The sequence below is a fragment of the Odontomachus brunneus genome, unplaced genomic scaffold (genome assembly GCF_010583005.1).
Source record: "Odontomachus brunneus isolate Ranch 3 - 2012 unplaced genomic scaffold, Obru_v1 Obru_scaffold_100, whole genome shotgun sequence".
In the NCBI taxonomy this organism is placed as follows: domain Eukaryota; kingdom Metazoa; phylum Arthropoda; class Insecta; order Hymenoptera; family Formicidae; genus Odontomachus; species Odontomachus brunneus.
The window spans coordinates 111,001-125,504 of NW_022639550.1; the positions used below are offsets into that span (position 1 = coordinate 111,001).

At 43.8% G+C, this 14,504-nt stretch overlaps 2 protein-coding genes across 9 annotated transcripts in view; one reads left to right on the forward strand and one right to left on the reverse strand.

The window, feature by feature from the left end:
• LOC116848819 (trehalase) overlaps window positions 1-12,542 on the forward strand; it is a 59,215-nt gene extending 46,673 nt beyond the window's left edge. For 7 of the 8 annotated variants that reach the window (XM_032825322.1, XM_032825325.1, XM_032825326.1 and 4 more), the window contains exons 3-7: window positions 3,146-3,928; window positions 4,397-4,530; window positions 5,603-6,156; window positions 6,874-7,124; window positions 11,583-12,542. In XM_032825322.1, the coding sequence (XP_032681213.1) occupies window positions 3,146-3,928; window positions 4,397-4,530; window positions 5,603-6,156; window positions 6,874-7,124; window positions 11,583-11,721 (1,861 nt within the window). In that variant the 3' untranslated portion in view covers window positions 11,722-12,542. Of the gene's footprint in view, window positions 1-3,145; window positions 3,929-4,396; window positions 4,531-5,602; window positions 6,157-6,873; window positions 7,130-7,307; window positions 9,396-11,582 lie in introns of those variants that run through there. The other variant, XM_032825327.1, reaches the window with a different exon arrangement.
• Window positions 9,346-10,552, reverse strand: LOC116848824. Its single transcript, XM_032825335.1, has 2 exons — window positions 10,415-10,552; window positions 9,346-9,677 (listed from the first exon to the last, which is right to left on the reverse strand). The coding sequence occupies exons 1-2, from the start codon at window positions 10,471-10,473 to the stop codon at window positions 9,365-9,367; spliced, it is 372 nt and encodes a 123-aa protein (XP_032681226.1). The 5' UTR covers window positions 10,474-10,552; the 3' UTR covers window positions 9,346-9,364.
• Window positions 12,543-14,504: the final 1,962 nt, after the last annotated feature.

Consider the following 14,504-nt stretch of genomic DNA (forward strand, 5'->3'; position numbering starts at 1 on the left):
GAGACAACTGTGGTATGAAGATTTACGCGTCGTCGAATAAGTCGGCGAGTGATTCTCATGTTGTTGCGTGACGTAACACGTGGAACCACGTTTAGCTGATTAATTGAGTCGACGGGTAATTAATAGTCCACCTTGTCGCGCATTCCCGTGCGAATGATTTATCATGACCACGTGCGTCTTTTTCTTGATCTGATGTATGTTAATTTCTCGATTGGTACACGCGACGCGGTTATTTTCCACGATTACTTCTACGCGCTCGACGTCAACGTGTACGAAATATTCCGAATTGCGCAGTTTACCGCACGAGGGAAGCTAGGAGAGAAGAAAAACACACGTGATGTATACTTAATATCTCGCATTTTTTTTTTTTATTCAACGAATTAACGCACAAAAAATAACGATCTAATCAGAAAACTGGAAATTAATCGCTGGAGGAACAGTGTTAAATTGTACCTGCAGGCGGGATTTCTTAGCGTATCTCGGCGGAATTATCATAATTATTGCGTGACTTTGAATCTGCCGATAAAAATGGCATGCATTTCTGATACAAATTCGTTGCTTGTATCGAGAATCCAAGTGCATGTATTTGGGTTTCCCCGTTTCCACATAATGACCGAAACGTGCCACTTGCTAAGTGACGTAAATATTGAGATCGCACTGTCGCACCTTCCTACGTTCGAAACATATTAACGATAGATAATCGGTGATAAGAAATAGAATTGGCGAAGAGGATGCCCTCTCGAGTATCACCTGGTAATTTTGCAATTATTCAGTCCCTCTCTTCCTTGGACCCTAAAGATTAAAAATTGCCTATGACTGGACACTAATCAGGAGACTTACAAGTTATATTTTCAAATACCGCTCGTGTCTATTTGAAAAAACTGTATTGCGATTGTATAACGATTCAAACTTTGCGATTCAATAAATAATTAAGAGCTTGGAATCGAACACTTCGTAGAAACACGCTTTACATTGCTGGCTTTTCCTACTGGCGATCGGATAATCGGTGTAATTTCATTTACATGTAATGAGGAAACAGTGGCGTGGATCGCTGACAGACGAACGACGAAAAATCGCGACGGTTTTCAGCGCGTCAGGAAAATTCTGATAGCTCGTTGACGGCGAGCGAGCGAGTGAGACGCCATTTCCTAGCTTACGTTAATGACGGTAATAAGGAGGCTAATCGCCGCTCGCCACATCACATCTTACACATTCCATCACGCGATCGGAATTTTCATATCGCCATGTCTCTTTTCGTGAAATGTTGAGTGCGAAATCGCACGTCTTCCCAGGTGCGATCGATCGCGCCTTCGTGACGGAAATCTCACATCCTACATGTGTCAGTACATTTTCCTTCAGCTTACATAGCCAAGAAGGGGATCAGTTATATTCTTTAGGGACTTCACGAATGTATTCTTTAACCATACACAATCCATCGCATTTCTTATTTCTACCTATCTTACTTATCCTTATATAGTTACATCGCGTCTCGAAATCCTCGCGCATACATTGAAAACGTTATTTTTATATTTGGAACTAAAAAATACATACGATCTCGTTGGCGTTACTTTGTTTTTATTATGTTTTTATTTGTGTTCTACGCAACATTATTTTAGATATTATAAATTATAAATCATATCATCTAAAATCGGGACATAAGACGTCTTTCAAACATCCTGTGTCTCGATTTTAAATGTTGTGTAGATCAAGTACATGTGTCAGTACATTTTTCTTCAGCTTACATAGCCAAGAAGGTTCACGAATGTATTCTTTAATCATATACAATCCATCACATTTCTTATTTCTACCTATCTTACTTATCCTTATATAGTTACATCGCCTCTCTCTAATTGACTTTACAATATCATCCTCATTACCTAAATACCCTTGTAATCTCTTTTCACAATCTTCTTATTTTTCACTCAATCTTTATACTACCTATCCCTTTATCTTTCCTCTTCCTACTCGAATATTCTTATTGGTCTTTGGTCTTTAAATACGAATATTTAAACTTCTCTCCAGTATAACTTCCAGAATCTACATATATTCTGTATCGAAAGATTAAATTTTTGTTTTTGAAAACCGCGAAACAATAAGAATGTCCTAGTTTGTATCCGGGAATTGATACTTTCGTCTACATTGCAATGTAGTTTGATGTTATATCAATGTAAAGAAGTATTAGGAAACGTCGCATGCTTCGGCGAATTAAGTTAAAATTCACGCTCGTCGGGCGCTTCACGCTTCTTGACTCGTAATCTTCAGGTGATTGCGACGGGACGTTCTCTCTTTTTTCTTATTTCGCGAAACTTTATGGTCATAATTACGATTGTTCTTTTTATGAACACTGACCTAATCCTTATTCGGTACGAACAAGTGTATCCGGAAGTGAATCGAAATATCTCTCTGGCATTCCGCATTTGCAAGAACAAATAAAACGACGTGAGATCGCGAGATTAGGATTTTACCATCGTCAAGCGAGCGTGTAACTTTTTGCACGTTTTGTTTAGATTTTTATCGTTGCGCTATTATCACTAATGAGCATAGACGATTAAGGACTCGTTGGAATTAATGCTAGAATTTTGAGCAGATTCGAAACTTAACGCAGATCCTGCAGAAGCAGAAGCTTGCTTGACTTTGGTATTTCACATCGCTGTGAAAGAAGACTTCAAGGTTCAATTGATATTAATTAATATTGTGACTAATTTCAATTTATGTCATTTTAATAATTTTAATTGATAAAAAGTACTTTAAATGTATACCTAAGAAGAGAAAGAGAGATAATCAATACAAGACGGAATACAATCCGTTGAGAAAATCTGTAAAACTTTTCGATTTGTTCTTAATTTTGTCGAGAGAAAGAACATTTTCAAGATGGAGCAAAGGCTCTTCTTTCTCATCACCGTTACTATAGTTTCAATTAGGTTAGCGATCTCGATCGCCGCTTCATCAAAAGTCCTCTCTCTCTCTCTCTCACTGCGGTGCAAAGTTCACAAGTTCAGCTCGCGATGCCGTCCCCTATTCCGCGACCCGCCGCGTTCGGCCAACGGAAGCGAGCGAGAGACCACCGTCGTGGCGGGAAGTCACGATCGGCAGAGTGTCTCCTCGCCGAGTCGATCGAGCCCACACAATTTCCTACCCTTTCCAGTGAGGTATACTGCCACGGCGAGCTGCTGCACACGGTACAGATGGCCGGCGTGTACAAGGACTCCAAGTACTTCGTCGACATGAAGATGAGGCGGCCGCCGAACGAGACGCTGGCGTCGTTCCGCGCCTTCATGAGCAGCGTGAACAACACGCCCAAGAAGCACCAAGTCGAGAAGTTTCTCAACGACACCTTCGAGCCGGCCGGTTCGGAGTTCGAGGAGTGGGACCCGATCGATTGGACCGCCAGTCCCGCATTCCTGCGTAAGATCGAGGACCACGATCTGAGGAAATTCGGCTCCGACCTCAACAACATCTGGAAGATGTTGGGCAGAAAGATGAAGGAGGAAGTGCAGCTCCACGAGGAGCTCTACTCGATCATCTACGTGCCGAACCCGGTGATCGTGCCCGGCGGCAGGTTCCGCGAGTTCTACTATTGGGACTCGTACTGGATTATCAAGGGCCTGCTGCTGTCGGAGATGCACACCACCGTCAAGGGCATGCTGAACAATTTCGTGTCGGTCGTCGACAAGATCGGCTTCATACCGAACGGCGGCAGGGTCTACTACACGATGCGCTCGCAGCCGCCGATGCTAATCCCGATGGTGGATGAATATCTGAAGACCACCCACGATCACGCGTGGCTCAAGCAGAATCTGTGGCTGTTGGAGAAGGAGTTCGACTTCTGGATGACGAATCGCACCGTGGACATCGAGAAGGACGGCGCAAACTACACGTTAGCGAGGTACTACGAGGAGTCGTCGGGCCCGCGACCGGAATCGTACAAGTGAGTGGTCAATGTTGTCGTCGCGTTTCCGCGATCGGACTCGCTGACGAAGGCGATGACAAGACGGATCTCCTGAGAGGAGGAGGAGGATGACGATAAAGGGCGATCATTCGGTCGGCCCGCGGTCGAAACACAGCCGGGGTTATTATTCCCTCTGAAGACCGCCCGCAGTCGGCGTCTCCTTCGTCGGTTATTATTGCTCTGAACTGGAAACAATTTTCGTAAATTATCTGATAATCGCAGCGCTCCAAGAGAAACTCTAATTTTTATGAGACTTGCGCCATTATGTCGTGAGATAATCGAGCGCTGTAATTGCTGTTGCTGTGTCAAGTGCCGAGGCACTTTGTGAATCTTGTTGTTCCTCCTCGTTTCTCTCAAATTACCTCCGCTTCACGATCGATCTCGTCCTCTTGGAGATCCGTCTATTGTTATTTCGTGTCTTTTTAATCTCGCGACTTGATCGGGCAGGGAGGACTATCTGACGAGCCAGAGTTTCCGAACCGCCGAGGAGAAGGACAATTATTACTCGGAACTGAAAACGGCGGCAGAGTCCGGCTGGGACTTTTCCAGCCGGTGGTTCGTGCACGAAGGCACCAACAAAGGTAATTATCGTTCCTCAATTATTTCCCATGTGACGAAGCCTCTTTCCTTCTTTCTCTTTCTTTCTCTCCTTTAGGTGAGCGACGTATTGAAAAACAAACATATTATACCACGTATTATACGTGTGTGCATATGCGCGAATAAATTGCCTCTGATCGTCAGATAAAACGACATTGTCATAGACATCATAAAGTATGACGTACTATCGCCAATTGCTTCTACGTGTCGTCTTTTATTCGCGATAAAAGCAATAAAAAAAATGTTTCGCATGTAGAGACATTTTTTTACAAAGAATATAATAGATCAATCGAAGCATTCCTCGAATTAAACAATTATTTAAAATGCCGTTACCAAATTTTGAAACGCTATTTTTTGAGTGGACACGTCTAATCCTAGAAAATTAAAATCCCAAAATTTGAAAAACAGGGATAACGTCTCGAAAAGTCACAATTCCAAGAACTGAGTACAGGAACAATCCTTTGAAATATTGAAAGTATGAAGTTATCACAAGAAGTTGTATGATAAGTTATTGACAACTTCACGCTTGTAATATTTCGGAAAAATAATATTTCGCTATTCAGTTTTCGCGATTGCGACTTTTCGAAACGTTGTCCCACCTTTAGAATTTCAATACTTCTCTCTCGGGATTTTCTGCCCGTCACTCGTGACTGTTTTGATTTTTCTTTTTTTACACCGAAGCTGTTTTAATAATATACACGGCACTCTCACAATTATTGTGCTACGTATTCCGCGTGAAACGTGGCCGTATCTTCAATGAGATCTGCGTGCGCGTCAAGGCTCTTTGTGTCTCGTTTCTCAAGTGAAAGCCTCGTTCGAGACTCGACGATATTCTAAAATCCGTCCTCGCGAAATCAGGATGTCGCGATCATTCGCGGGATTCCTCGGATTGCGTTTAATTACCACTTCGCGACCCTCGAGAAACGTTCTCGCTCGTCTTCGCGTTAAGCAGAGATACGACTGAACGATGCGCGTGGAGAAGAAGTCGCCGCGATCTTTTCTCGTTTGGCAGGAGTCTTCGCGAGCCGGGACGATTAACCACGGGACGAATTGCAGGTAACTTGACAAATCTCAAAATCAGATCTATCATCCCGGTCGATCTGAACACCATGATCTACCGGAACGCCCGGCTGTTGGCGAAATACAATCGTCAGACGGGCAACGAGACGAAGGCCGCCTATTACGACGACATTGCCGAGAAGTGGAAGGAGGCGGTCAGGATCGTGTTGTGGCACGAGGAGGTGGGCGCCTGGTTGGACTACGATATGCTGAACGACATCAAGCGCGACTACTTCTATCCGACCAACATCCTGCCGTTTTGGGCCGACTGCTACGACACGTCGAAGAAGGCGGACTACGTGTCGAAGGTGCTCAAGTATCTGGAGAAGAATCAGATCATGCTGAACCAGGGCGGCATACCGACCACGCTGGAGCACTCCGGCGAACAGTGGGACTATCCCAACGCCTGGCCGCCGCTCCAGTATTTCTTCATTGTGTCGTTGAATAACACGGGCGACGCGTGGGCGCAACGCTTGGCCTACGAGATAAGCGAGAGATGGGTCCGCAGCAACTATAAGGCCTTCAACGAGACGCACTGCATGTACGAAAAGGTAACGAAAATAACAGCAGTTCGGTCGGATCGGATGGAATATTTGTCTAGTCAACGTCGACGTACACTCGTAGACAGTGAAGTTGACATTTTGAGTTTCGTAATGTAGATCCTGGGGTCTTATTCTCGAAAAATATCGCATACGATATTCCGTTAAAAAGCTATAGTATGCGTCACATAAACTATAGTTTTTCGTCGAAATATCGTATGCGATATTTTTCAAGAAGACGGCCCCTACACAGAGAGAACGATTTATTGAATCAAATAAATGTTTCTTTGGAATAGTCCAAACAAATTATTTGGTTGATACAACAAAAATATTTCTTTGGAACTAAGCCGCAAATAAATATTTTTGTTGCTTCAAATAAAATTTTGTTCAATCAATCAAAAAATTCGTTTGGATTATTCCAAAGAAGCGTTTATTTGATTCAACTAAATCGTTCTCTCTGTGTATTCAATGGGAGAATTTATAGTTCCTATTGGACAAACGGGAACCTCATACTAAACGCATCCGTCGACTTTTTTGTTCACGATCATATGTCGCTTGAAATTGCCGATCGATTATTATAATCAACTGGTTAATTTCTGCAGCTCTTTAGTTAAATATTTATTTGTGAAGTACTCAGACTTCTTCTCTTGTAGCGAATTGATCTGAGTGGTTCGTGTATGATTTGCTTTGAGTCCTTGACAGGAAAAATTTGGTGTTTTCTGTTCGCAGTACGACGCGACCGTTTCGGGCGGGTATGGTACTGGAGGTGAGTACGAAGTTCAGCTTGGTTTCGGCTGGTCGAACGGGGTCGTTATGGATTTGCTGGATAAGTATGGCGACAGGTTGACCGCGGAGGATTACTTCAAGCCCGGCGACGTGATCGAGAACTCAGCGCCGCCGCAGGTTGTCGTTTCGACAGCTGGTCAAATGCTGACTGGCATTCTAGCTCTCATCATATCATTAGCAGCAGGATTCATAGGGTGAGGTGAGTGTCGGCTCGGCGAGAGGAGAGCGACGGAGAAGAAACGGAAAGCACTCTCGATTATTACGATAAATTTATTCCTTTAATCCCATCTTACGATCCGAGTCGATTCCCTTGATTAACCGGCCACACGTATGCACGCATGTACTGACAAGTGTTTCCCCTCTGCTTTCTGTTGCAGATATCCACGTGATCTAAGTCAGCTAGGATATTATTCGCGGAAAGTTTGAAGTATCGATCGCTAGACGACAGACACTTTCGGTCTTGAAAGATCGATCTGAGCAATAGTTTTTTATCTTTTTTCCTCGATCGCCCAATCGTTCAACTTGTTAATTGGACGATTGACGAAGAGATCGCGTAACGGGTAACGGGACCAAATAGGAGCAAGTGCGGGCACTGTTCTTCTTACACGGATACACTTCTGAAAGACTCCGATTACGCATGCGAGGGGGTCTCAAAACGAGCGTCATTCTTATTCTTGCCACACGTGGTTCCAAAGGATATTTCATAAGTCGCAGGATATACGTGTATACATATATTATATATTTTTTAAGGATATTACTTCTACTAGGATATTATACTACTATTCAGAGTATCCATTCAGAAGGGGCACGAATCTTGTCTCTAATCTTTTTTGTGTAGTCTGCAATTTGTTATTCGCGATACTTTCGATTGATATCTCCAGACTAGATTATTGAGAACTGCATGACGTTGACCAGATACGCTTTTAAATGTATCGCAAACGTGTGCCTTTTTCTCCAAGGATATCGTGGGCCTTCTCGTTGACGGATAACGTGACGGGATCTATTATCGTCAGACAATCATCGTCTAATTACTTAATCGTTCCATCAGACGCGCGTTGTTACGAAAGACATTTCTGTGATCATTTTAATGAACTACTTCGCTGGTCGAATTACGTTTATAGCATTCTCCTGCTCGCGGGAGTCCACGCGCTCTGTTCGTGGCTCCCGGTCTAAAGTCGACGAGTTCTCGAATGTAGCCGATACCGACGATGCGCGTTACTTCGTTTTGAGATTAGCTACCACTATCGATTACTATACTAGTATTATTAGCTGTTAGATAAATTATTGCGTCGCACTTGTATACACGAAGAAACAGAGGAAGAAAGAGAAAGCCGACGTCTTTCCGAGGTATATTCCGGAGACAACGAGGTCGGAGAAAGATTCCTTGTGCGCGAATGAGAAGAAAGATAAAGGCTTTCGGCAGAATCGACCACAGATAGAAGAAAAGTATATTGCGAAGAAGCTTTCGCTTCTCCTCGTTCCGGAGGAAAAGCGGACTTATCTAGTCAGTTATGCGTAGTTAGACGCGTCTAGCTAGTTTACTATTGCGAATTTGTAACGGCGATATCGAAGATCGGAACGTCTCTGTCGACGTTAACGCCGATAAACTGCGAGAATCCTCCTCGTCCGTCGTTCGAAAAGCATTTTGAAATATGACGGCTGCAATACACGAAGTAGACGGTCGACATAAAACGAAGAAGGACGTGATAACGATGACGGATGAACGAACGATGGGCTTGTTGATAACGCTAGTTAACAACCCGCGAACCGGTGACAAAGATAGTCCGCCTCCAGTTCGAGCAGATTGTCGCCTGTACGCCTGTGTTACAATTCTTCTTTGTCTATTCGCGACTCGTCCGCTTCGCGGAATATCAGCGAGCGGTCTCGACATAATACACATACTTATATAGCGAAATATGTTAGATAGATAAATAAATAGATAGATAGATAGGTAGATAGAGATGCTACGATCTCGCGCACTATTGTGTCCATTCCTCAGATTGCTGGGTATATTTCCGCGAAAGAATAAGAGCGTATTTGAAGGAAGAGAGAAACTCGAAGATCGTGCAGTATTCTTCGAGGAGCGAATGAGGATCTGGCATGGACGCGCGTATTACGCGGCAGGATTTTATAAAATTTATCGAGTTACTCTCCAAGAAGGATAAGCAAGCCCGCCGATTAATTAGCTTGATATACGTACACATATCGGTACTCCTTTTCTTTTTTTTCTTCTATACATTTGTTATCGTCGGTCAAGACAATATTTTAATAAGGCGTGCGTAAAATATATCGCGATTATATCTTGTCTACGAGGGGAGCGAGCTTTCCGCCTCGTTAGAGAATCTCTGCGAGTCCCCCACGATGGAATCGACGCGAGTGCCTGCGTTACGCATGCTCTCGCCGCACACGAGTCCACCTCCTTGGACGATAACTCTCAATAAAATAAATAAATCGAAGTGTCCATGCAACACCCGTCCTTTACAACGCACTTCCATCGGCGAACGTCACGCACGTGACGGTGCGTGCTCGTATTTTGTATTAACGACAGCGGTGTGATTGTCTCAAATGTCAGAGAAAGACGTTCCAGACACGTTGCGCTCGCCGGAACTAGGCCAGACAAAAAGAGACACTTCGTTCCGTTCGGGAGGCTCGGTAAGTCCATGCCTTGCTGATGCATCGTCGGATGTGTCGGAGAACGATGCCTACTCGCAAGACTCTGTTGAGACAGCTTGGACAGAGAATTATACCTGTAACAATAAGTGGAAGACGCCTTCCAGTCGATATGATGTCGCAGAATTAAAGGAAGCTTTATGTAACACGTGAATATGCGATCTCTGACGAAAGAGGAATCTATTCTTGCATCACATTTGAATTCGAGCACGAATATAACGTGTATCTTGAGAACGAAACATGATATTATAAATAGTAAAAAGTAGCGATTGCCGATAAATCGTGTGCGAGAACGTTTATACTTTCGAGCGAAGCATTTGCACGAGAGGATACATGGAACTGTCAGTCGGCCACAAATGCTTGTTTCGACTGAATGGACGGCATTTAAGTCTTCGTTGTTGCGATAATTATCATTCCAATGGATGTTTTCGCGCGTGGTATTGGCGGCGGCGGCGACGGCGGCGGCGGCGGCGAGTGCACCTTCGATGGTGCTTAGCCTACCGTCAAAGTAATTACGCAAATAATAGTCGAGCTCGTAATGATTGTACAGGGTGACCCAAAAGATGCGTACCGCGCAGGCAAAAAATTTGAAGCCGACTTTCTCGCGCGGGGAAAGTTCAAGAGATTCAGAAAAAGGAGAAGAAGAATGCCTAAAGTATAAGCGTCTGTGGAACCAACAAAAGTTCTCCGTCAAAAGACACAATTACTGAATACGATAACACGAAGATCTAAATGTTCTCGCTGTCTGTCCACTCGGCAGAATGCTGCAGAGTGTGACGAGTCTAGTCAAATCCTACGGAGACAAACGACTAACTTGGACTTCCTTCCACTTGGATGAGAGCTTTCTTTGGAGAGAACTCGGAACACACTCATTTTTCCTCGACACACGTATTTTGGGCATTCGAAGTGCTCGTCACTGCAACCTGTGCAGTGTGACGTTGTGATACGATGAAGCTACTGACCGCGTATACTATCAGTACTCTCGTGAAGGTACCGATACAATTACCACAGCGCGCCAGCCAAGTACGTGGCGCAGAGAAAGAGGAGGAAACGAATGGCCGCCAGTGGGATACACGTGATGTAGGCGTGCCTGCATTTGCTATTCAGGCTTTTTGCGAGAATTCCTGTCGACATTAGATCGCGCTCTCAAGGACTGACCAGCGATTGTATCGATACAACGCGGTAATAATCCCGTACGAGCGTCAAGCTACTCGCGCAACTGATAGAGTTATAAAATTTGGAATCGGACGAGAGAGAGAGAGATTTTCGAGCGAGACGTACTTTACATTCGTACGTTTCACTCGTACTTAGTAATACAACAATGTCTTGCGCGACATTTTGAGTGTTCTCGCCTTAGGGAGGAATCGACGCGAGGTACACTGAGAAAAAAACACTCGACAATTTATTCGTGGGATAAGTTTATTTCGCAGAAGTAAACTTTACTTCACAGAAACAAGCTTTACTTCACAGCCTTATGATCCACAAGTAAATTTTCAAGCATTTTTTCTCAGTACAGAGAAAGAGAATAATCGGTGCGAAAGTGTCACACTCGAACGTTCTGATAACGCGTCGGCATCTTGTGCATACAATGATAAGCGAGGTAATTGCTGGATAATTCCTTCGATAATTGTGAGACCAGCGAAGTGTCATATAAGCAAACTAGACACCTTGCCGACGATTTCACAGAAAAGAGAAAATCCCGACTTTTCCGATAACTCTCGAGATAATCGTGTGTGAAACTTTGTCGCGGAAATATTGAAACACGCAAATGGACGATTTCGTAGGACGATGGATGTAGTTTCCGAGAACATACGTATTTTTGTAACACAATATTTTCGATATCTCTCGCCTGTAGATATGAAATTCACTCTTGTACACAGAACGCATCGACATTATCAGTTGCTTACAAGATGTGTGTTCTCTTTAAGCTAATATATCGTAACGTGTGAATTTTTTAACTGATGTCGCTTCTTCTCTTGCAGAATGGTGGTTTACAAGAGACGGCAGTACTATGCGCCCGGTCCTTCGACGAGCAGGAGGAAGATTGACTTGTCGAGCGGCGGCAACCTATATCGAAAGCGGATCGCGTACACCGAGCTGAAGGACATGAACAACGATTGATGATCGCTCGTTGTCTAGATGATCGATTCGCTCAATTAACTAGTGAAAGAAGGTAACACACGCGTGCGAGCGCGCATACGCGGAAGGAAGTGTCGAGGAATGTAGGAGAACGTCAGGATGGCAGGACGCAGTCAGAATACGTAGTCGCCGGAGTCAAGCGCGTGCAGGATACAAGTGGGATGCAGCTGTGCTCGAAGCTGCCTCGAAGATGGAGAAGAACGAGACTGACTGGCGCGAAGATTGCGGCGAAAGATCGAAGTGGAAGATCAAGGTGGAAGGAGAACAGGCGTTCAGGGAATGGCACGACATGACATGCCACGTCACGTCACGGCATCGCGTCGCGTCGCGTCGCGTCGCGTCGCTCTGGCAAGGTTCTCCAGCCTGCGAAACCGAGGAACGCTTCCGGTCAAAATGTCCGTTCGTTCGCTCGCATTATCGCTCAAGTACCCATGACTGCGCCTCGAAGAGAGAAGGTACCAAAGAAGAGTTCGAGAGTCGCGTGACTCCGAGTCGTTGCTTCCGTCTAATCTAACAACGCTCGTTGCGAAACAAGAGTAAGAGAGTAGAAAGATTAAGTCTGTCACCGCAGCGATTTAACAGGATCTAGTTTTAATTAATAGCGTTAAATGTCGGACGATGGGATAACGAAATTTCATATATCACTTATCGCGTCACCCGACAAACGTGCAATCAAAGTAGGAAGATCAAAGTTATTTCAAGCACAAGGCAGGGAAGAGGCGAAGCAGGCGATTAATGAAAATAAAAAAGAGCGATGAAAAAGCCGTCGGACTCTGCTATTTGCGGATATTGGTGATTAAGAAGAAAGAAAAATAGTGTGCGTGCGTGCGTGCGTGCGTGTGTGTGTTGTGTGTGTATGCGCCTATGCATGCATGCGCCGATGCATGTGTACGATTTATACAAGAGGAATCGCGTTGGATATTTTGCAGCATATCGTGGATATTGTGTAGATGAATATAGATAATTGACGACATTATACAGATAACTTATTGACGCGCGAGAATGTTGTATTTTTGCTGATATTTTTATAAGCGCATTACATGTGTATGTTTATTAGCGTGATTAGCAATCGCATCGAGTGTTAATATGACAATTTTAATCAACGTTCTCGATCCATCCCGCGCCGACGTAATCACTTCTTGCGTCGTGCAAGATGGTTGAAAGTTCCTTTTGCCGATCCTTCGAAAGAGCTTTCACGCGCTCAACTAGTTTTACTCGCCGACCAGAGGTACAGCTATGATTTCGCTATGATATTTGTTTTATTTAGCGTTAAAGTGAGGCTTTTCGTAGAACATAGAGTTATACTAGAGAAAAAGAAAGACGCCGGAAGAGCGACGAATGTGTATCTCTAATTTGCATTTTGCACGTGACACCGCTCTCTATCGTTGCCGTTGTTGCCTGCGCGAGGAAAAGGAGGAGGAACAGCGTTTTTATTGTAAATAGCCTACCTGGCGCCGTGCTTGCTGTGATCCTTGCTCTTATTGCTGTCTGCCGTATTTTTAGACTGTCTATCGCGGTCGCACGTGCGCGGATCATAGCAAGCGTGAGTGCCAAGAGATACCGATAAACGCGCGAATCTCGCGGACGAAAACGGCGTTGCGCAACAAACAATCGGTCGATCGGTCTAGAGTCGTTTATTAATAGCCGTTATACGGCTACCAATTACGATTGGAGCCGAGTGCCGAGCAGGATTTAGGTTTCAGTTTATTTTATTAGTATTATTAACATTATTATCATGGTCATTATTATTATTATTGTATACATATATGTTTTTAAGCAGACAGCTTATTGGATCGTCAGGCGTCTCAAATGCGAGTCTTCGTTTAAGTAACGACGACAATAATCAACGGAGGATATAGAACTTTCATTAGCTGCAACTGTCTATTATAAGGTAGTCACATTTTTGTTATTTTCCTTTATGAGATTCTACAAGCATATAAAGAAATCTTAATATTATTGAATTATCAAGCGTAGTTGCATTGAGTCGTTTTGCAACCTGGCTTTAATTCATATCCTTCATGTCGCAAATCATTCATGTGTTGAATGTAATTTTATGAATTGTGAAAGTGATATCGATGCGGGTATCATCGATTCATAATGCGTCATTTTGATCAAGAACCAAGGCAGGTTTATAGTATTGTTTTAAGGTTTATTGTGTTATCTAAGATCATTATTATTATGCAAGTTCTCGCAAAGTGACTCGATGAAATGCGCGCTCGAAACGGCTAATCCGTCACGACAAATTTACGAGGCGAGCGACTGTCTCGAAACCTCCTCGCTCTATCAGCGTCGACAAGTTAGCTCGAATTTTCAGCTCATTATCCGAGAAACAAAGTTCGCGGATACCCCGGGCGAATTATTCCTCTCGCGATCGTTTACATTTAGAAACTGAGGCGAGAAAAGCCATATGTGAGGAGAGGTACGCTTATAATATACGTATTAGAGATACGTATTAAATTACAAGCGAGTTTATATACAAATACCGATTATACGATTGCCACTGGATGTGCGGGAACGACACAAAGAATGTTATTGGAGTGTGTACGAAAAGAGCGACGCGCGTCGCGTTGCGCTAGTAATCGGATTAGTGTAAAGCTGGAATTAAACTAACGATTGCCGATTGACAACAGACGATTAGTATTTAACTAAAATATTTAAGAGCAACACGATCAGTAGTTACTTTGCTTCAATTGGTTGAAAACTAATCGGCAATTGCTAGTCTGATTCGGGTTTAACGATGATCGAATCACGAGATTCGAAGAAAT